General features: G+C 51.1%; 1 protein-coding gene across 5 annotated transcripts in view; it reads left to right on the forward strand.

Annotated features, from left to right (window-relative positions):
* MTMR4 (myotubularin related protein 4) overlaps positions 1-20,596 on the forward strand; it is a 56,732-nt gene that overhangs the window by 18,183 nt on the left and 17,953 nt on the right. For 2 of the 5 annotated variants that reach the window (XM_014881496.2, XM_088177224.1), the window contains exons 2-7: positions 2,279-2,352; positions 12,528-12,617; positions 15,217-15,333; positions 15,980-16,062; positions 16,258-16,424; positions 18,171-18,267. In XM_014881496.2, coding sequence (XP_014736982.1) covers positions 2,350-2,352; positions 12,528-12,617; positions 15,217-15,333; positions 15,980-16,062; positions 16,258-16,424; positions 18,171-18,267 — 557 coding nt within the window. In that variant the 5' untranslated portion in view covers positions 2,279-2,349. Of the gene's footprint in view, positions 1-401; positions 1,790-2,278; positions 2,353-10,092; positions 10,228-12,527; positions 12,618-15,216; positions 15,334-15,979; positions 16,063-16,257; positions 16,425-18,170; positions 18,268-20,596 lie in introns of those variants that run through there. The other 3 variants (XM_088177225.1, XM_088177226.1, XM_014881492.2) reach the window with 3 other exon arrangements.

A 20,596-nucleotide genomic window follows, 5' to 3' on the forward strand; every position in this document is an offset into this window, starting at 1 on the left:
ATTTGCTAAGTAGTGGGAAAAAGGCTTTTATTGTTCAAAAGAGCCAGACTGATCTGCGTTTGAAGGGTGATAGTGCAATATTTGGCTTTTTCTGTTTTCATAGGAAATTTGATTCCCAGTGTGGGTGGTTTTTTTCACAGTTTCCTGGAACTTGGTGATTTGCTTTTAAATTTAAAGTAATATGTCAGAGTGGTTTGGGTTGGAAGGGACCTTACAGACCATCTCATGCCACCCCTGCCATGGGCAGGGACACCTTCCACTATCCCAGGGTGCTCCAAGCCCTTCCAACCTGGCCTTGGGCACTGCCAGGGATCCAGGGGCAGCCACAGCTTCTCTGGGCACCCTGTGCCAGGGCCTGCCCACCCTCACAGCCAAGGATTTGTTCCTAATATCCCATCTAGCCCTGCCCTCTGGCAGTGGGAAGCCATTCCCTCTGTCCTGTCCCTCCATCCAAAGTCCTTCTCCAGCTCTCCTGGAGCCCCCTCAGGCACTGGAAGGGGCTCTGAGCTCCTTCTGGAGCCTTCTCCAGGTGAGCACCCCCAGCTCTCCCAGCCTGGCTCTAGCACAGAGGGGCTCCAGCCCTCAGAGCAGCCCCATGGCTCCATAAAGATAATAATTAAATAGAGAGATACATTGCACAACTCTGGATTCCTTTCTGACCTCCTGTTCCTTTCTTCTGTCCTTCCCTGTCAAGTGCATGGTGGGATGTGAGAGATGGCCTGAAAGGCCAAGGATAATGATTCCAACCTGGGCATGGCAGGAGCAGGGTGGGAGCAGCTGCCTCACTGTGGGAATCATTTCTCAGCAATGACTCCTCAGTGCTGGCATTCAGCTTGGCCTTCTGACGTGTGGGTGTCAAACCTGACTTAATTCTGGGCTGGGAAGGAAATCCCTGTGCAAAGGAAAGCCTTGGGCAGGTATTCAGAGTTCTTCTGTAGCCAACACAATGTGGTGGAAGAAGGGGGATTCCCAGCTGGGGTATGTTGTGTGAGATGTTTAGATAATCTTTAACTGCACATTTGTTGGCATTCATATTTCACCTGAGGAGGAGAAAGGTTAAAATTAATGATGGCAAAATTTATAGAAGACCTTGAGCATTCCCAGAGTTCTGACATGCTACAGGGGACTGGCAGAAATCAGGTTTGGTTGCTGAGCTCTGAGCCATCTTCAAGCTATACTGAAATACTGAATATGCCTGTTTAAAATACCATATTATTTAAAAAACATTGGGACACACATATGCAGATTTCTGTGCTGCTTCACAGAATCCCAGAATGGTTTGGGTGGGAAGGAACCTTAAAGCCCATCCCATCCCCTGCCATGGGCAGGGACACCTTCCACCGTCCTGGGTTGCTCCAAGCCCTGTCCAGCCTGGCCTTGGACACTGCCAAGGATGGGGCAGTGGGAGGCTGCTCAGGCAGGTGAGTGGTACCAGGACAGGAGTGCCCAGGGCTCAGCCCATCCCTGGTCCCAGTGTTTAATTGTGGATAATTCCATCTCCAGTGTGGGGCTGGAAGAGCAAAGCAGAGACAAATGGTGGGCAGATGAGAGAGATGTTGGTGATCAACTGATCTTGTATTGCATACACCTGAAAACTTTGAGGAAGGGTCTCTTCCTCCATGGAGCACCCAGGGTCACCTGTGGGAGCATCTGGTCCTGTTGGAAAAGATCTTCTTGGAGAAGGACCTTGTTCAAGTCTTGCTGCTTGGCTTTTTTCTTCCTACAGATGCCTCCTGTGACCTCCCTCAAGCGGGGCAAAGTTGGCAGAAGGAGCTGCTGGTTTTTCCTGGTACTTGAAATGTTTGCATCCTGCCCCACCACCTAGGCAAGATCAGATTGGATTTAGAGATGTTTTCCTCCCAGGATCACAGTGATCTTTTCCAAACACTCAAGTCCCCTGTGAATGATCTTCCCCAGGTTCTTGAACCACAATGACCAAGTCTGTCTTCCTTCAGCTCCCTCCTGTATTCCCCTGAAGAGTGGGTTTTGTACCTGTGGGACACAGGTTCCTGTGTGCCTATGTGACAAGTCCTGGGTGCTCTGTTTGTGAGTGACCAAAATGATTTGGTGTCTCCCCCTGATACTGAATCTGGTTTCCAGCAGCTCCTGGAAAGGACACAAAACAGGTTGGCAGGGATAGGTACAGACTGGGCACTGGCCTCGAGGGTCTTGACTTTTCACTTCTATGTTCAGTCTGGAGTACCACTCCTGTAAATTAAACTTAACTAAATTTGAATAAGCTAAACTTCTGCTCCGGGTTGTCTCCTCTTTGCTGCAGGTGAAACTTGTGGAGGAACAAGAAGAGACTGAGCTGTGATTGAACCAGGAGAGTTTGGACAGTGTCTGAGGATGGTGAGTCCATGTCCTGTTTCCCTATTTCCTCTCTACAGGATGGACACTGAGGGGCTGGAGCGTGTCCAGGGAATGGAACAGAGCTGGGAAGGGTCTGGAGCCCCAGGAGAGGCTGAGGGAGCTGGAAAGGGGCTCAGCCTGGAGAAAAGGAGGCTCAGGGGGGCCCTTGTGGCTCTGCACAACTCCCTGACAGGAGGGGACAGCCGGGAGGGGGTCGGGCTGTGCTCCAGGGAACAGGGACAGGAGGAGAGGGAACAGCCTCAGGCTGGGCCAGGGGAGGCTCAGGGTGGATATTGGGGAAATTTCTGCCTGAAAGATTGTCCAGCCCTGGCACAGCTGCCAGGGCAGTGTTAGTGTCCCTGTGCCTGGAGGGGTTTAACAGCCCTGCAGATGTGGCACCTGGGGACATGGGTTAGTGGTGGCCTTGGCAGTGCTGGGAATGGTTGGACTCAATGATCTTAGAGAGCTTTTCCAACACTAGTGATTCCATGATTCTGGTCTACCTCTGTCCTCTCTGGGTGGTCTTGTTCGTTGTATGTCCAAATCTTGTAATGCTGCTAAATGTAGGAAAAGAAATACAAGAATGAGCAGAAGAGTGAACAGTATTGTGTATTATATACAATAATAGAGAGGATTCATCACTGTCATCAACATGCTGTTAGTAGGATACATTTAACCCAAAACCTCTTATTGGAATATATTGGGAAAAAAAGTAAATAAGACTGGAACCTCCTTCTGTCTCCCTGGAGTACTGACATAGTCATCCAGTTTTTGTGGCTTTCTGATTTATTTTTTCTTTAAACATATTGTTGGGGTTTCTCATTGTCTTCCTCTGTCACTTCTCAGTGAAGGATTTCACACCATGTTAATGACAGCTCTGGTGCCACCAAAGGAGCAGAAATTTCGCAAGAATTAGTCACAGAAAAATGTGGTAGCAAAGAATCTGAACCACAGCCAAAGTAGCCAGATTGCTGATAAATTCAGATAAAGGACCTCTAATGCCTCCAGCAAGAAATAACCCAAAATACAAGAGATCTGCTGGGAGGAAAAAGCTGGAGACTGGGAATTTTGAAAGATATGCTGAGAGTGTCCTGAGGGGGGTAGTTTGAAGAGGGGTGATCTGCATGTGGGCTGTGGGTGGGCAGAGCCTGAATTTGCTGCAGTGACATGGATCAGCACCAGCTTCATGTTGTTGTGGGGGAAGGGTTGCTGAGGAGAGCTACAGAGACAGACAAAGGGCTGGAAATTCAGATTAAGGACATGAAAATTTAGGTTAAACATGTTAGAAAACATAAAAGATAAAAATCTGGCAGAGTGCTCGAGGAAATGGTGACGTCTCCTAAGGGATTGTCCCCCATGTGTTTTGTTAACAAGTGGAACAGGAAACGTGCTCTCTGCATTAGTTGACCTCTCAGCTCGAGTAGTTCCACACAGCATTTTTGCTGTAGCCTCTGTCCTCATGCTCCCTGGTGCTGCCTCAAGATCTGTGCTTCCTGCTGGAAGAGCTGATCCCTGCACTGCAGGGTGAGGAACTTGGGCTGGGGTGGGGAGGTGAAAGTCCTCGCCTGTCAAAACCTGATAAAGGACAGGTTTCACACTTCAGCTTGCAGCTGCCCTGGTGTCACATTGGAGGTGTAAAACCCAACAGCTTCTCTGGGTGAGATTGAAGGGAGAGGGATGCAGATGTATCCAGACATAAATGAAAAAAAAAAGGGAATAAACACATGGAAAATGCATCAAAAATCCCCCCAGGAAACACGGAGAAGGCCAACACAGGAGGGCCCCCCAAGGGCAAGGCTGGTCAGACACCCAAGTGCCAGGGCCCAGTGAATGCTGCATGACTCAGGTGTGTGCCCTCACCTGGCAGGACCTGCAGCTCAGGGACTTGGTAATCCAGAAACAATTTACTGGTAGGTTTTCCTTCCATGAATTCGTTAGGCTTTTAAAAACCAGGTGAAGATTTGCAGTTGTGTCAGAGCTGTGCTGCTGAACACCTCTTGCTTTGTTTTGGAAGCAGCTCCGTGTTGTTTTGGCTGGTTGTTGTATTGGGAATAACAATAAAGTGTGGTGCTGCCTGTGAGCATCTCCTGCCCTTCAGGATTTTGTAGATCTCCATTCCCCTTAGATATGTGAAGAGCTCTAGTCTTCTAAATTCTCTGTAGCAAAGCCACCTTTAGTTCTCATCACCCCTCCCTGGACCTGTTTTGTTTTTTGTTTTTTTTTTTTTGAATGGAGAGACTGGAATTTTGGATTTACTTTTAAAACATCGAAGCTTTTCTTTTCCCTCAATTCCTTTCCTGTCCTGTGTCTGGACCTTACCCTGACCTGGTTCTGCTCACCCTTAGGTGTAATCATTGTTTGATTTCTTCTACACGAGAGGGTTTCCTGCTCCTTATCAGTACCCAAAGATACCTTTACTGTTAAAAAACAAAACCACCTTCTGAAAAGGATTTTTTAAAATATTTTTTTAAATGCTCCAGTGATCTTTTGAAAATTATTTTTTCATTTTGGAAAAAATAAACCAACCACCAAAAGTCCCTCCCATTTCACTCACTTTTGGGAAGAGACTACAGGCTTTTTGTCTCCTATGGCAAGGAAGAGAAAGCAACTTGTAATTGCAAGCTGTAGAAATAAGGGCTTACCTCCACCCTCCTACCTGAGCTTCTGTCAGCAGCTGAAGGCAGAGAGCTGATGGAAACTCCTGGCAGCCTCCTTGGAGTCCTTCTGTGACCCCTCTGAGTTAAACACAGGAAGGGCTGCAGGTGGGCTGTGGGTAAAGGGGCCTCGGGGCTGGCTGGATCCCAGTTCCCTGCAGGCCTGCTGAGTGCTTCTGTAATTCCCTGTGCTCACGGCAGGCTGAGGCCACAGCATCGATGCCCTGTGCTTAGCAAAGGCAGGCCCAAAAGCTTTGCCCTTCCTCAGCAGCACCCCAGATGTGTTTCACCAGCTGCTCTTCCCCTTCTGCTGCTCTGGATTCGTGGTCTAGTGTTAACAGCTTGGATTGCAGACTCTTCCCCAAAACTAGCTGCTGATGGGCATGACCTTGAAGACAACACTAGTGCTGGTTTAATCCTTAACTCTGGCTAATGGAGCCCTAACAAGCACTTGGTACTTTAATACATTACTTAAAATTAATCTGGCAGGCGGGTTGGTGCTGGCAGCTCAGTGCTCAGCTCCCACTGCAGCATTCCTTCTCCTGACTGCTGGGATACTGGCACTGTAGGATGGTTCTTACCCTGTGGAGGGGCCCATGACTTTTCTGAGGTGGGCATTTGCAGCCACCCGTCGTCCCCTCATGCTGGTCCATTGAGTTGACTTGTGCTCTATCATCCCTCTCCTCAAAGGTTTCTTGCTGCATATTGAGTTTCATGCTCAACTCTGGGCACCTTTCTGAACAAATACCAAATGCAGTATTACAGATCTGTAAGCTCTTCTATCATCCTATCCAGATTAAAAGATGACACCCACTGTCCCCGTCCTGATTTATGGGGTATAAAACAGTAACTTCTCTTTGCATAGGTTTAAGGTTTTATTTCCATCTCAGGCTCAACAGCTTTTCAGTTCACCCACAAACCTCCCTAGGCTTTGAGGAAATGAACTATTTATGTAGGGGGACCTGAAACAAAGATGCCCTTTGTGCAATAGAAGTAGGGGAGGCAGAACAAGAAGTGTCTTTGGCCACAGCTCATCAGTCCCAGCATCAGCTTATGGAGAGAGAGAGAAGTACGTGTCTGAGTACAGCTCATCTTACCCAATGTAGGCATCTGCCAGGCAGAAAGAGAATAAATTTTAACTTTTAGAATGAGATAAATGATGCAAGTCTCTCCCTTCCCCATCTCACCTGAAAAAAAAATCTAGATAATTAGTCCCTAGCTTGATCTTCACTGAAAATAAATATTCAGATCTGGAAGGATCTAAAGCGGGGTATCCTGATGGCCCCACTGCTGCTGGAGGCCCTGGCTCTGCAGACAGAGCTTCCCTGGCTTCTGCTGACTTACTTCTCATGTCCTGGAATTCCCTTCCCAGGGCAGTCACCTCCTCCTGCCAATTTTTCTGTCGGTTTTCTCCAGCTGGAGGCAGATCAGGACAGTCTGTGCAATGGATGTGCTACCAGGGGCAGGGCTGCGCATGCAGATTTCTGCCAGCCCTTGTCTTCCCTCCCCTCCATCTGGGGGGGTGATGGCCCATGCTGGGTTGAGGAAAAGGCCACTCTAAATCTATAGAAGGGATGGGTGTGGTGCCTTCTGCATAAGGAGAGAGTAAATTTATTTGTGGTGTCAAAAATAAATAGAGGATAAAGCTATGCCAGGGTTGGGAAGGGTATACATGTCTGTGGAAGGCTATCAGGTGTGCTGGCAACTCCCTGCAGTGAGTGGGACCAGTTTTTATTTTAGAATAATGGAATGGTTTGGGTTAGAAGGGACCTGGCCAGGTGGGAGTTAGCTGCTCCCTGACCCACACTTTCCCAAACTTGCAGAAAGCTGGATCAGCTACTAGCAAAATGATTCATTTCAGGATGCTGACTCGCTCCAGACCATGAGAGAGATTTCAGCATCCTGATGCCTGTCCTATGCTCCCAATGAAGATTCAGTGGGACCAGATGTTCCCTGTGAACCCTTTGCTGCAGGCTGGGCTCCTGGTGCATGCATGCACGTCTCCATAGGGAATATCATCTACTTTGGAGGCTGCAGGATGGCCCCTTGAATGCCAGTCCTATCTTTGCCAAGCACTGTGTCATCTCCAAACCTTCAAATCCCTTTTGGGACCTTCAGGAGAAGGCTGCAGCCTGTTTACCTGCAGTGTGGATCCAGGGATGTCTGAAGGGGTGGGAGGAGCAGCACAGGAACAGTGGGCAGTGCTAGTGGGAGGGAAAAGGGACGAATCACTGCCAGCTGCCCTTAAGAACATGCTTCCCACGTTATATTCAGCTCCTCTTCCTCAGAATTGAGAAACACTTGGAATGGTGGTTGGGAGATGATGAGAGAGATTTCTCTCTCTGCCTACATGAACACGCACACTGAGAACACTCAGAGGAGCCCAGTTCTGAGAAATAACCTTCTCTTCCTCAGTGGTTTGTGATAATGGAGCAGAGCCCAGCTGGGGAGGCATCCGAGGTGGTATTTAGGAAATCCCTCTGGCTAAGCCAGCTAAAGAGTCTGGAGCACTCTGTAGTCCTGTGCTGGGCTGCCCAGGACCACTCCTGCCTTTGCCTGGGTCACTGGATGGAAAGGAGGGCAGGTATTTTGGGAACTCTTGAAGGAAGTGAAAGCAGAGTCTGAATCAAGTTCCTCTTGAAAGTCTGTGAAGCCACTGAAATTCAGAGCGAGGTTTCTGCTCTGCACCAGGCTCAGTGCTTGGGCAGAGGTTTCTAAGTCATATGTGTGTCTTTTTCTGATACTAAAAGTGCAAAAATATTTCAGTGAAAGCAGAAGTTCTATTTGTGGATTTCAGGTCAGCTTAGGTTGGAAATTCAGTGTATTGATCCCATGAGCAGCCCTTTAACTCTGCACAGCTGCAGCTTAGGGGGGGTTACAAAGGTCCTTCTGCAAATAATGCCTGTGCCAGGCCCTGAACTGAGCCTTGGCCCTAAAAATCTCACTGTGGGTTGGAGCAAACCTCTTACCTACCTTGTCTGTGGTTTTGTGTGATAGAAACTCTGGTCTTGTGCTATGTGCACTTAACAGCAATGTGTGCTCGCACTCTGCCCAAGAGACTCCTAGACTTCAGCTGTTTCCTGGACGTGCTATGTTGCTTTTCCCCTGATACATGTCAGAAAAATAATAAATATTGGCTTTACAGTGTTTATAGCCACACTTTCCAGTATAGGAGGTTCCTTCAGCTTTAGCTGCTCTGGTTTCTCAGCATTCCCTCCAGTGACCCAGGTAAAGGTCACCTGCAGGGAGCAGGGTACCTCTCCTGCCACTCATTTTTGGCCAAGACAAATCCATAACCTCATCCATAACCCTCTGTCCTTATGTGTAATTCTCTGTTTGTGTCCATACCCTCTGTTCTTGTGCTTTGGTTTATGGGTGCCAACTGGTTCAGGTGCCCCAAAGATGAGCAATGCTTGACATCCACCCACTGTGCTCCGTGTAAATGGTGGAGTGGTGCAGAGCAGGGGTGGAATAGGATTCCATGGCTTATCTCCAGGTGTGGCTATGTGTTAAGTCTTTTATCCTAAGGAGTGAAGCTGATGTAGCCATGTGAGTCCATGGGATTGTTTTGTCAGCAAGAGAGCTCATGGAACTGAATTTTGCCCTGCAAGTGACAGTGGGCAGCATGTCTGGGTGTCACAAAGCTGTCCCTTTAGCCAGATCTGAATAAATTAACTCTGAACAATTTTGCAGAGAAATGCTGATGTCTTTTATCTGACTCGAGAAAAACCGTTTGAGATCCCGTTGGTATTGCTGGGGAGAGCTGTCTGTGATGTCTTTGGGGCAAACAGATCTAAGAGGAGCTCAGTGGCTACAGGCTGTGCTGTGTTTGGATTTGGGTTTTGGGAGCAAAAAGCTGGTGTGATTTGAGCCAGATACTGGGGCCTTTGAGGATTGATGAAGGGTCAGGGTTTAATTTTGCATTTTAACAGAGAGATTCCTCCCTCTGACTCAGCGGTGGGGGTGGAGTGGTAGCTGATGGTAGAAGTGGAGATGGGTTTGCCCAGGAAGCTGCTCCTGTGGTTCCTAGGATAGGCTGTGACGTGGGAGCTGTTTGCTCCTGGGCTTGATGAACAGCGAGTTCATCAAGGTAAGCTTGTAGGGGGCTGGGGTAGGGAGGTTTTCCTGCATTTCCTGCACCCATGGCCTTACCCTGTGTCTGAGCATTGCCAGCGGGAGCTGGGGAAACTTCACATGGCAGCTGAGTGTCCCAGCGGTCAGCCAGAGGAGCCTTGTCCACTCCAGGGCTCAGGCTCCACCACACAGGTGCTGGTGGGAACCAGGGACATCCAACTACTCCCTATGCATATGAAGCTGCTGCAAAGGAGGACTTAAAGTCTTGGGAGTGGTGAGTGGTGAGATGCAGTAGGGCAGGCCCTTTATCCTCATCTCCCTGTCGAGGCACAGAGGCTGCAGGGGAAGAGTGGGCTCAGGGATGTGGTGGCAGATCCTGGCTGAGCTTCTGGGAGCAGGGCCGGGGCTGGCTCGGCATTGGATGGAGGGCTGGTGACAGGGAGGTCAGTGCTGGTGCAGAGGCCTGGGGACAAAGGGCTTGATGCTGGGGTGGAGGGCTCGGCACAGGGTTGAAGGGCTCGGGGCAGAAGGCACGGAGCTGGGACAGAGGTCTTGGAGCAGAGCGCTCAGTGCTGGTGTGGACGCGTTGGTGCGGGTCAATAGGCTCGTGGCAGAAGGCTCCGTGCCGGGGTGGAAGGCTCGGGGCAGAGGGCGCGGTGCCGGGGCACGAAGCAGCCTTCCCGCTATTGTTCCCGGCGCTCCCACCGCCGCCATCATCAGCGTGGCACGAGGCAGGTGCCGGCGGGAGCGGCGCCGAGGCCCGGGAATGTCTCTGCCGGCCGAGGAACGGGCCGGCCCCGCCGCCCCGCGGTCCCGCCGCCCGCTCCATTTTCTGTCTCGCCCGTCACGGAGACGCTCAGATGGCAGAGCCGCGCTTGGCGGCCCTGGGAGGGAGGTGGAGTCTGCCCGTCCTCCGCCCGCCCTCCCTCCATTGTCAGCGGCGGCGGCGGCGGCACCTGCTCGGGCCGCCGGCGGCCGGGATGCTCCTGCCCTTCCCGGCGGAGCGGGGACGCTGCCGCAGTGCCGGGGCCGCAGTTCGCTGCCGGAGGGAGGAGATGCTGCTTGTGCCTGCCCGGCCTTGCTGCCGCCTCGGGAAATGAACATGAGTCTGCCAGGCCGCGTCTCCTGCTCCATGCTCAACTGCTTTGTAAGTGCTGCTTTTTATTCCCCTTCTCTCCTTCATGGAAGCGGGGCCGTAAGCCAGTTGCGCTCTCCAGCTCACATGCCGGTGGAGGCATCCTCTGGATCTGCTCGGGAAAAAGGGATCTGCCCCTTCTCCTAGCTCCCACATGCCGCCGGAAGACACTGTGGCCCGTCCCTGCTGCCCTGGCCGGACCCAAGGGCACAGCAGTGCCCGGCGCTGCGGGCTGAGCCCCGGCAGGCCCTGGTCACTGTGCTGGGCCCCGCAGACTCTGTGCCCTGCCTGGAGCTGGGAAATGACCGTGCGAGAGCAGCCGACCCCCGGGGAGCCCCGCGCCCCCTCCCTGGCTGCGGCTGTGCAGGACCCCTCCGGTGCTGTGCAGTGCTGTGCTGTGCTCTGAGGGTGTCCTGCGCTCGGCACCTTCAGCAAGAGGGGGTTTCCTGCTCTGACCCTTCCTGCAGACCCACCCTCAAGCCCCCAGGGCACTTCTGGCCAGATGGGCTCCGAGGGCTTCAGGAGCCTTGTGGAGAGAGCAGAGTGCTGGCCCCCTCCCTGCCGGTACCCGGGATGGGGCTGTGGCAGGAGAGGATGCTCAGCCTCTGCCCGCCCTGTGCTGCAGGCGAGGAGGGACTCAAGGACACCCAGGCGGATGGAGAGCTCAGGCTGCCCTGTTCCAGTTCCTGCTGCTCTCTGGGATTTCTCTGCAAACTGCAGAGTGATGATGGGAGAGGATCTCTGCTTCCTGGCTGCCACAGTGGCACAAGAGCACACACCTTCCCTTTGTGCTCTCCTGGGCTGGTGCCTCAGCCTTGGAGTGAGGCACTGGCAGGAGGGGCCCCAAGCCTCCTGTGGTTTCCACTGGGCATCAGCTGCTGCTGGAGCCAGTGCTGTGCCCTGTGTCCCTCACAGCGTGGTGACAGGGGCAGTGCCTTTGCCTCCAGCTGGGGCTGATGCTGAGTTTTATGAAGGTTCTAACAGCATGTTACATGCGTGCAGGTTCCTTGGATGTGGGGTGTAAGAGGTCTGGCTGCTCCTGCCTGAGGTCCAGAGAGCACCTCAGGCCAGGCTGTTCCTGCAGGCGCTGAGGCTTCAGCCCCTGTCAGCAACACAAGAGGATTCAGCATAATTTTAAATATTCCTGAGCCAGACTGATTGGGATCTCCTTTCTTCAGTCTGAAATCGGGATTCTAGCTTGGGTAACATATCCAGAAAGATATGTCATTTTAAAATATTACTCAGTGCTTACAGAACACAGTGTTTCCTGGTAAATGCTAGAGCTTAGAGCTAGAGTTAGAGACCAAGCAGCCCTCTGAAGAAAACATTGCCACACCAAATATTTGTGGAATTAGCACCATCCTGGTCTCCCAGCAGTGAGTATCTGCAACTGAATGTCTGGGTGCCACTCCTTTGGGCAGCAATTCAGTGATGTGGCAGGGCCTGGGTGAGGACTGGTGAAAATTGGCACCTAGAGTTCACGCCAGAGCTCAAGGAGCATTGAGACAATGCTCTGAGACACATGGTGGGGTTTGGGGTGTCCTGTGCAGGGCCTGGAGTGGGACTTGATGATCCTTATCCTTTCCAGCTCAGGATATTCTGATTGTATGAGTGAATGGAGATTCTCATGTTCGAAACTGAGACATACACTCCACTTGTCGAGGATGGCATGTACAGGTTCTCTGTGACCTCTCAGACCATCCTGAGGCCTCTGTGGGTTTTCTGGGGTGTCCATCTGAGCAGGCTGGACATGTCCAGCTGCTCTGGGCTCGGTGCTGGCACCAGTCAGTAGTGCCCGTTGTGAATTATGTGCACTGGAGTGCAGTTTTTGTAGGTTGTTCACAGTTGTATCTTCTCCTTCAGAAGATTCAGGCTCTTCCCAGATTTCTTTGGTGTGAGAGTGAAAACGACAAAGCCGTCCTTAAGAGGAGGAAGAGTAGGCTAACACTGGACTGTAGATAGAAACCCTCTGTGTCATAGTGTGTCTGCTCTGGTGCCATGGAGCAGGTAATGGGAACAGCTGACATAACAAGTTACTGTCACATCAGTCCCCTGTGGCCAAGGTGTGTCTGCTTGGCTTTCCAAACACCATTCAGCTGGAAGAGGCGGGACTTGGAGGCTTCAGCATTTCACTGTGCTGTGGGCACTCTGCAACAGCTGAGGAACTGCTGGCGTCTGGAGGCAGAACAGGCATTTCCATGCACAGGTCCCAAGCTCCTGGGGTGCCAAGAATATCCAGCAGGTTCAATTTTTGGCTTTCACAGCATGTGCTGGCTGAGGTTGTCTGACTGTGTGCTCTGTTTGCAATGCAGGGTGAGGAAGGCCCTCCCAGTTTGGAGTACATCCAGGCCAAGGACTTGTTCCCCCCGAAGGAGCTCATAAAGGAGGAGGAGTCACTGCAGGTAAGGAAGTGAAAACACCCGAACAGCTCTGGAATGTGGCATACTGGGCTCTGCAGAGCAGCTTTCCAGCGCAGCACATCCTGGAGGCCATGGGCAGGCGGGTGCCAGGGCACGTTTGTAGCAGCAGATCCCTGTGCATGGGGGTCAGGCCAGCTGTTCCCAAGGCCCTTTCCCTGCCCTGGCCGGATGTGTCCAGCATCACCAGCCACTGGGAGTGTGGCTGGAGCTGCTGCAGGGCACAGCCAGCCCGGGCATTCCCTGTGGGAGTGTGCCTGCCCAGCCCTGCAGCCTGCATCCTGGGAGATTTCTAGGACAGGGGCAGCATGGGGGCCATGCTCTCTGCAGCCACAGCACCCAGTGCACTGCCTGTGCTCCCCTTGAGCGCCTTGCTCCTGGCGTTTTCCTGTTGCACGGTGGCTGGAAGAAGGAACCTCCATATGGTGCCAGCCTCCCGCTGCAGAAAGCCCTGGGAAGAGCCCCAGGTGCTGTTGCAGAAGGGCAGCAAGGGCAGCATTCCCTCCTGGGAACTGGTGCTTCCTTTAACATCATCCAGTGCTCATCGTCCTCCTCCTGAGGCTGGAGCCAGGCTCACCTTTCTCTTGCTGCTGCAGTGTTTGAGTTTGTTCTGAGAGTGCCATTGCCTTGGCAAACAGTGCTGGGGAAAGCAAGGACTGAAGGCTTGAAGGAACAGCCACAGGCTGGGGAGTTGTGCAGGGTCAGGGCTGCAGGGCTGTGGCTTTGAGGGCTGAAGCTGGTGAGGTGACTCTGAGTTGAGACATCTGGAGAAGAGCAGACTCTGCCTTAGTTTGCTGCATGGAGAAGTAAAGTTCAACCCTCCCAAAGGTAATTTCCCTTCAGTAAATTGTTAATTTATTGTGAAGTGGAATGTTCAAGGACAGCTTGGATGGAACTTGGAACCTGGCCTAGTGGAAGGTGTCTCTGCCTGTGGCAGGGCGTGGAACTGGATCAGCTTGGGTTGGGATGTCACTCTCAGCCCAAACCATTCCAGGATCCTGTGACTCTACAAGGATGCCATCAGTTGATAACAAGCTGTATTAGGGCACCTGCTGGTTTATTCCAGGATCTCCCTCCGTTGGTTCTTGCAGCCTTACCAGCTCCTTTCTGTTCTGTCTCCCTTCTGTTGCTGTGTGAAAGAGCCACGTAAGCAGGAGAGACACATGCCAGATAAAAACAGCTCTGGCAAGCGTGCAGAAATCAACTGCAGAAATAAAGAGAGGGTATTCTCTTAGGCAAATGATTAGTATTTTTCAAGAGTGTTCGGACAGATGCCAGGCTAAGGTGGTTATTTTTGTACAAAGGAAGAAGTTGTTAGTGCAGTTGTCACTTGAAGTCTGAAATGCAGGAAATTCAGGTTTCTATACCCAAGCCATAGAAACAACTTTGAAATAAAGAGAAGGTGGTCTGACTTCTACTAATTCAGTGTAATGAATTGTGCCATCAGCTGCCCTGTCTGACAGGTTTCAGCTCTGGCTGAAATGATAAATCGTCCTGACATTTTTTGCATAATTGGTTACTGACATCACCTGGTGTATGTGGCATTCAGGTAACAGGAGGAGCCTGATTAGCCAAGGACAAAGGGGCCTAGTGAATTTTAGGCTGTTCTGCCTTCTTTTTTTTTAATATAAGAAAAGTCAAACTTGACTGTCTGCCAGGATCCCATGTTTTAAAAATAACTATGGCATGTCCAGACTGATAGGGAAAAACGGACACTTGATTGTGGAGATATTTTTAAAAATGGAATACAGGTAAATTTAATAAAGCTTTCTTGAAGTTTAATCAAGACAAGCTTCCTCAGTCATATAAATAACTATACACAGAGAATCCCTGAGAGCCTTGTTAGCAGAAACTGGGTACAACTTCAGTTCATTTGCTTACCTGGATGGTACTGCTGAGTCCCACAGGGCTGCTCAGGGCCTCCCATGTTTAAATGGCACAGCAGGATCACATAGGTGACACTGCACTGGGACAGAGGCTTCTGATCAGTCACAGAATCCCAGAATCACTGAGGTTGGCAAAGACCCCCAAGACCATCAAGTCCAATCTGTGGCTGATGCCCGTGTTGTCACCCAGCCCAGAGCACTGAGTTCCACATCCAGTTGTTCCTTGGACCCCTCCAGGGATGGTGACACCACCACCTCCCTGGGCATCCGCTTCCAGTGCTTCCACGTGGTGCTGGACACTTTCAGGAGATGTGTAGAGCACTCCCCTCATCTCTCTGAGCTGTTCTGCAGTCACGTCCCTCTCCATGCCTCTTGTGCCAGGGCTGGTTTCCCCTCTCCGAAAACCAGGGCCTGTCAGTCCCCTTGTCCCCAGGCCTCCCCTCACTGCCAGGTGTGCATGGCACACAGGTGATCCTTCAGGAGGTGCTCGCTGGCTCTGGAGGTGTCCCTGGGGGTTGCTCCATGTGTGGGGCTGGGCAGTGGTGTCAGTGCTGTCCGTGCTGCTCTCAGGGCACAGGGACCCTTGCTAGGAACAGCTCCGTGGGAGATGCACTGCAGAGACAATGGGAAGAGTGGCTCTGGGAATTCCAGCACACGCAGTGCCTGTGTGACCTGACCTGGTGCTGTCTCCCTTCCAGGTGCCATTCACTGTGTTGCAGGGTGAGGGGGTGGAGTACCTGGGCCATGCCAACGACGCTGTGATCGCCATCTCCAACTACCGCCTGCATATCAAATTCAAAGACTCTGTGATCAATGTGAGTCTGCCTCTGCCTGCACCATCACCTCTCCCAGGGTCTCAGAGCAGGGAGGGGTGGGAATTCCCATTCCTGGGGGCTGTGGCACAGGAAGATGCCTCTTAGAGGATGCCAGGCCTAAGCGTGCAGTTGCTGTTTTGCTGCTGTATTTAAGTGTGAGGATGGGGTTTTCCTTTGGGTAGTAATTAGGTCTTTCCTTTGCTATTTTCTTTAAATTCAGGCAATAACTTTGGTTGTTTTAAGGCTGTTGAGGTCTCTTGCAGGCCAGTTTTAATGAGACTTCTCACCAACACAGAGTCACGCAGTGGGAGCTTGTGACTCTCTCCCACTGCCTTGACCTGCTGTCTCTTACTGCAGCTGTTGTTTGGCTCAGTTACCTGTGCTTGACTGGATGTGATTGAGTCAGGAACTGGCCCCAAGTTGGAGATTATTAAGGGAGAGAACAGAAACCAGAATAATAATCATGGAAGAGCTCTGTGCTGACTCATGGAGCTCCATAACCTTGGGAGTGGGATTGTAGTTCACAGAAGCAGCTTGTGAGTGGTGGAGCTGTGCTGGAGCCTGAGGAGCCTGCGGGCATGGCTGCTGGGGCTGCTCTGGCCTGTGCTGTGCCTTGTCATGCCCTACATTTGTCCCTCCCTCGCAGGTGCCTTTGAGGATGATGGAAAGTGTGGAGTGTCGGGATATGTTCCAGCTTCACATCGTCTGCAAGGACTCCAAAGTGATCAGGTATCTCGTTTATTGCTGTGGTGCAGCTGCTGCTGCTTCAGGCTGGGACTGGCTCTGGTGGCTCCCTCTGTGCTGCAGTTGGAATTGAGCTGTCCATGGTCAGGATTCTAAGGCTTAGGGCTGTGTTCGTTTTCCTGGCTCAGTCCTGGCTGGGTGAACGTCCCTGCTGAGAGTGATTTGCCTTTGGGTTTGCAGGTGCCATTTTTCCACCTTCAAGCAGTGCCAGGAGTGGCTGAAGAGGCTGACTCGAGCCATAGCCCGCCCTGCCAAGCCTGAGGACCTCTTTGCATTCGCCTACCACGCCTGGTGCCTGGGGGTGTGTGTGGATGAGGAGGATCAACACGCACATCTCTGCCGTCCAGGTGAGCTCCTGGCCTGGCCCTGTTGCCCTGGCCAGCAGCACTGCACTGCCACTGAGCTCTTGTTCATAAACCCTGCCCAGTTTCAAATTCGCTTTGCTGGGTCACTCTGTGCCTGGTCTAGAGATCCAGCTGATGGCCAGATGCTGCTGGACAAGAAGCACAGTGAAAGGAATTAGTTACAAACACAACAAAAAAGTTTATGACCCAGCAACACAGAAGCAGCTTTTCCCTTTCTCCTTGTGAAAAACATCCCATTGATGACAAGTTTTGTCATCACAGTGATAGAGACCTCAGGCAGTCCTGTCCTGGAGTGGCAAACAGCATCAGTTTTGAGGCAGCCTAATTAATTTGAGCCCATCTGCATCTCTTCTCCAACACCCAAAAATGCTGTGACATTCCCAGGATCAGGTCTGTGGAGAGCTCTGGCTGATCCTCATGAAGGCACAAATCAAGTCTTTCTCTCCATGAAGAGAAAACCAGAGCTGTGCTAGTGCCCTCGTGTGGACTGGGAGTTTCCCTTCCCTGAGAACACAGCAAAGTTTGCTTGCAGTTGCTTTGTCTTATCAATGATGAAGCTGTTTAAAAACGGAATTAAAATGAGCTTGGCTTTAGACTGAAAAATAAGCTGATCCTAGAGGAGAGAAGCAGCAACCTGAATGGAATGTCCAAAGACAGTCTAGATGGAGGGATGGGGTTCAGTAGTACAGCTATTCCAAAAGAAGCTGACAGGGGAAAGGTAAGCACTGTGTCCTTATCATGCCCCAAACCCCAGCGATTTTTGTTGTTTCCTTTAGGGAAAGTGTTTAGTAGTATTAAACTCACCGGTGCAGATTGTTGCTGCAGCATGACTGAGGTGAAGAGCTTTGCAGTTTAACACTGGAGCACCAAAGGCATCCAGAATTTGTGAGGCAAGGCTAAAACATGAGAGAGAGCACCCCGAGTCAGTATCTGAGAGCAGTCTGGAGGAAGGAACTGCCTGGGGTGGGTGCTCGGTACTCCTTGCCATACAGTTGCTGACGTCCACTTTGGAAGCTGTCTCTGCCAGATGGGCAGAAGTGGATTAAATTAACCCCCACACGCCCCCTTGACATGGAGAGGCTGTTTCTGTGCCCAGAGATGAGATCTCACTTGACAAAACAAGCAGGAGTACCCCTGTGAGGGGCAAGTCTTTCTGGCTTCTGAAGCACAATCCTTGTTGCCATCCAGTTGCCCTGGACTTTCTCCTTACCAAAAAGAGGCTCCCAGGGCTAGGGCTCCTCTGTTCTAGAGCCAGGCTGAGAGAGCTGGGGGTATTCACCTGGAGAAGAGAAGGCTCCAGGGAAACCTCAGAGCCCTTTCCAGGGCCTAAAGGAGCTTATAAAAAAGAGGGAGAGACTTTCTGTATGGGTTGATAGTGACAGGATATGGGGGAACAATGTTAAAGGGACAGAGGGCAGGGTAGATGGGATGTTAAGATGAATTCTTTAGTCAGGGGATGGAGGAGCCATGGAAAAGGGTGCGAAGCTGTGGCTGCCCCTGGATCCCTGGCAGTGTCCAAGGCCAGGCTGGACAGGGCTTGGAGAACCCTGGGAGAGTGGAAGGTGTCCCTGCCCGGCAGGGGGTGGAACAGGATGAGCCTCAGGTTCCTTCTGACCCAAAGCTTTCTGTGGTTTTGTGACTCTCTCCAGCCTGTGGCAGTTCTGTGGAGTTCAGATTCTGTCAGTTCAGATTCAGTGCTATCAGTAACTCCTGTGCTCTGTTCCCCAGGGGATCACGTGAGGTTCCGCTTCGAGATGGAGCTGGTGAGGATGGGCTTCGACCTGCAGAACGCCTGGCGCGTCTCTGACATCAACAACAACTACAAGTGAGTGTTTCATCACCAGGCCCTCTCCACTCTCCTCTTGCCTTACTTTTCCCTTGGTAATCCCTGTGCTGAGCAGTTGGTGAGTCAGACTCCAGCTAATCCTCCTTCTTGGCCTTGACAGCCCTCAGGCAGATCAGCGTATGAGCCAGATCCCTTTTCTTTCTGCCTTTCACATCATGGAATTGGAGAGGGAGTACAGCCCAAACATCAGAGCTAGCAGGAACTGTAAATGCTGACTCAGGTAGTTTATAATGTGGTGGCTCTAATTCCTCGTGGAACACATTTGGGAGTCTGAAGGTCCATCCATTGTGGGTTTGTCTTTTTGGTCAGTTCTTTTCTCTGAAATGTTCAGTTTGATATAACAATCATAGTTTTCATACAATCAGGCAGCTGTTCAGCTCTGTGAGGAGTGGGGTGAGCCAGTGGAGAGCTGTTGGGAGGCTCAGGAGTCTGGGAATGAGTGAGGTTCATTCAGTCTGAGTAGGAGAAGCTGAAGGGTGATCTTCCTCCAGCTGCTGGCAGGGCATTCACAAAGGGCATGGAGTAGAACTCCTGGCAGTGGCACATGGCACAACAAGAGGTGGTGGCCCCACAGTGCAGCTTGGGAGGCTCACAATGTGGAAGGGAAAAAAGCATTCCCTGGGAACATGGTGGTGTGCTGGGCACATCCCCAGCAGGGGGGTCCTCCATTACCGTGGTGTCACATTTCAGGTGCACCAATGTTGGAGGTGGTCCCTGTGGGCATTGGGGTGGAGATCTCTACAAGGTTTTCCCACTCTCACAGTGGAAGAGGCCTTTTGCCACCAGTCAGTGTTTCCAGCCTGCCTTCTATTCCTGCAGGAGCACAGGACGCTTGGAGAAGGGCAGCTGCACTGTTTGCACCAGGTGGCATTAAGCCAATGGGATTTCAGACTTTGATGGACATACTCAATTGTGCATTCCCTATAAATCCTGTTTTGAAACGACTGGTATCCCTCAGCTTTTCCTCTCTGCCCCAGCCAGTCCAGGCATCCCCATCACCTATGGATTGGACAGTTCCAGGTCACTGGTTTCCTGTGGAGACCATGAGAAACCTCAGACACACTGGACTGGGGAAATCCCAGCTTTGGAGCTTGCTGCCTGTTCTCTTTTCCTGAAGAATCTAGGCCACAAGCACTAAATTTGGGGGGTGATTTCCATTTTACCTCTGCCCTACTGACCATGTCATTTAGGACTGTTCACATGACTTTGCTGGCATTTACAGAGTTTCTCCAAGGATGCCAAATAAAAGTTGTTGTCCTGCTCAGTTTTGGAGTGCACAGTCTGTGGGTCCCTGCCCTAGGTAGAGTCTCTGTATGTCAGGCCTTCTTCCCTGCTGGATCCTGGGGTGTGGTTCCCTCTGACTATTTCGGGAAGTTCAACTTCCATTGACCATCTGTGCTTTGCTTCCTGGCCAGTAATCCACAGCCATTAGCCACCTTCTCTGAAGACAGGTGTTTGATTTCCACCTAAACCAGGGAAGAAAGGACTTAAAACAAACCTCAGCAAGCTGGGCGTGGGCCTGGCTTTGCTTCCCTTCACCTGCTGAGTTTCTCCCTGGGGATCCTCACAGGTCCCAGCTTCCTGCAGACATCCTGGGATCTCAGGGATGGTGTAATTGCCTTGTGCAACTCAAACCAGTTCTCTCTTGCTGCTGGGGGAGTGTGGCTTTAAATCCTGCCTTGGCTTTTGATCATAACCACCTGCCTATATTCACAGGGATCAGGTTACTTTTTAACTGTTTATAGTCCTTTTATCTTTTATTTCCCTGCATTGGCAAAACAGTGCTGTTAAAGACAGGATACTCCAAGGTAATGGCTTTGTTCCTTGTCTTTCAAGTCTGTTCCGAGATGTCCTTATCTGGGAGCTATTATCTCCTTCCTGGAGACAGCCATCGTAAAGTGAGAGAAATACAAGCTTATAATAACCACTCCTTCAGTCTTGATAAAAGTATACAGTGATAATAAAATTATTACACGGTCTCTTCCTGGCTCTCACATCTTCAGGGATCTTACACCCAGGGAAATGGGATCACTCCAGCATTGCCCATCTGGTCCACACAGGCTCTCTGAGGTAGTTGTTTCATACCAGCCTTAGTACTGGTGCATTTGGTACATGTGTAGTTCCTTCAAAAAAAGGAAGGAAAAAACCACAACTTTTCTTCCAGTGTTGATGCTCATTTTCAGATTTCATCTTTTTACAGTTGTGGTTTTATTTAACTTTGAGTTTATGAGGTAAAAGTTGCCTGGAGTTCTGTTACTGCTTTAGCCAGATGGTGTTTCTGAGTTTCTAAGACTGCTCTTAATTAAAA

This window comes from Sturnus vulgaris, chromosome 21 (genome assembly GCF_052056855.1).
Source record: "Sturnus vulgaris isolate bStuVul1 chromosome 21, bStuVul1.hap1, whole genome shotgun sequence".
In the NCBI taxonomy this organism is placed as follows: domain Eukaryota; kingdom Metazoa; phylum Chordata; class Aves; order Passeriformes; family Sturnidae; genus Sturnus; species Sturnus vulgaris.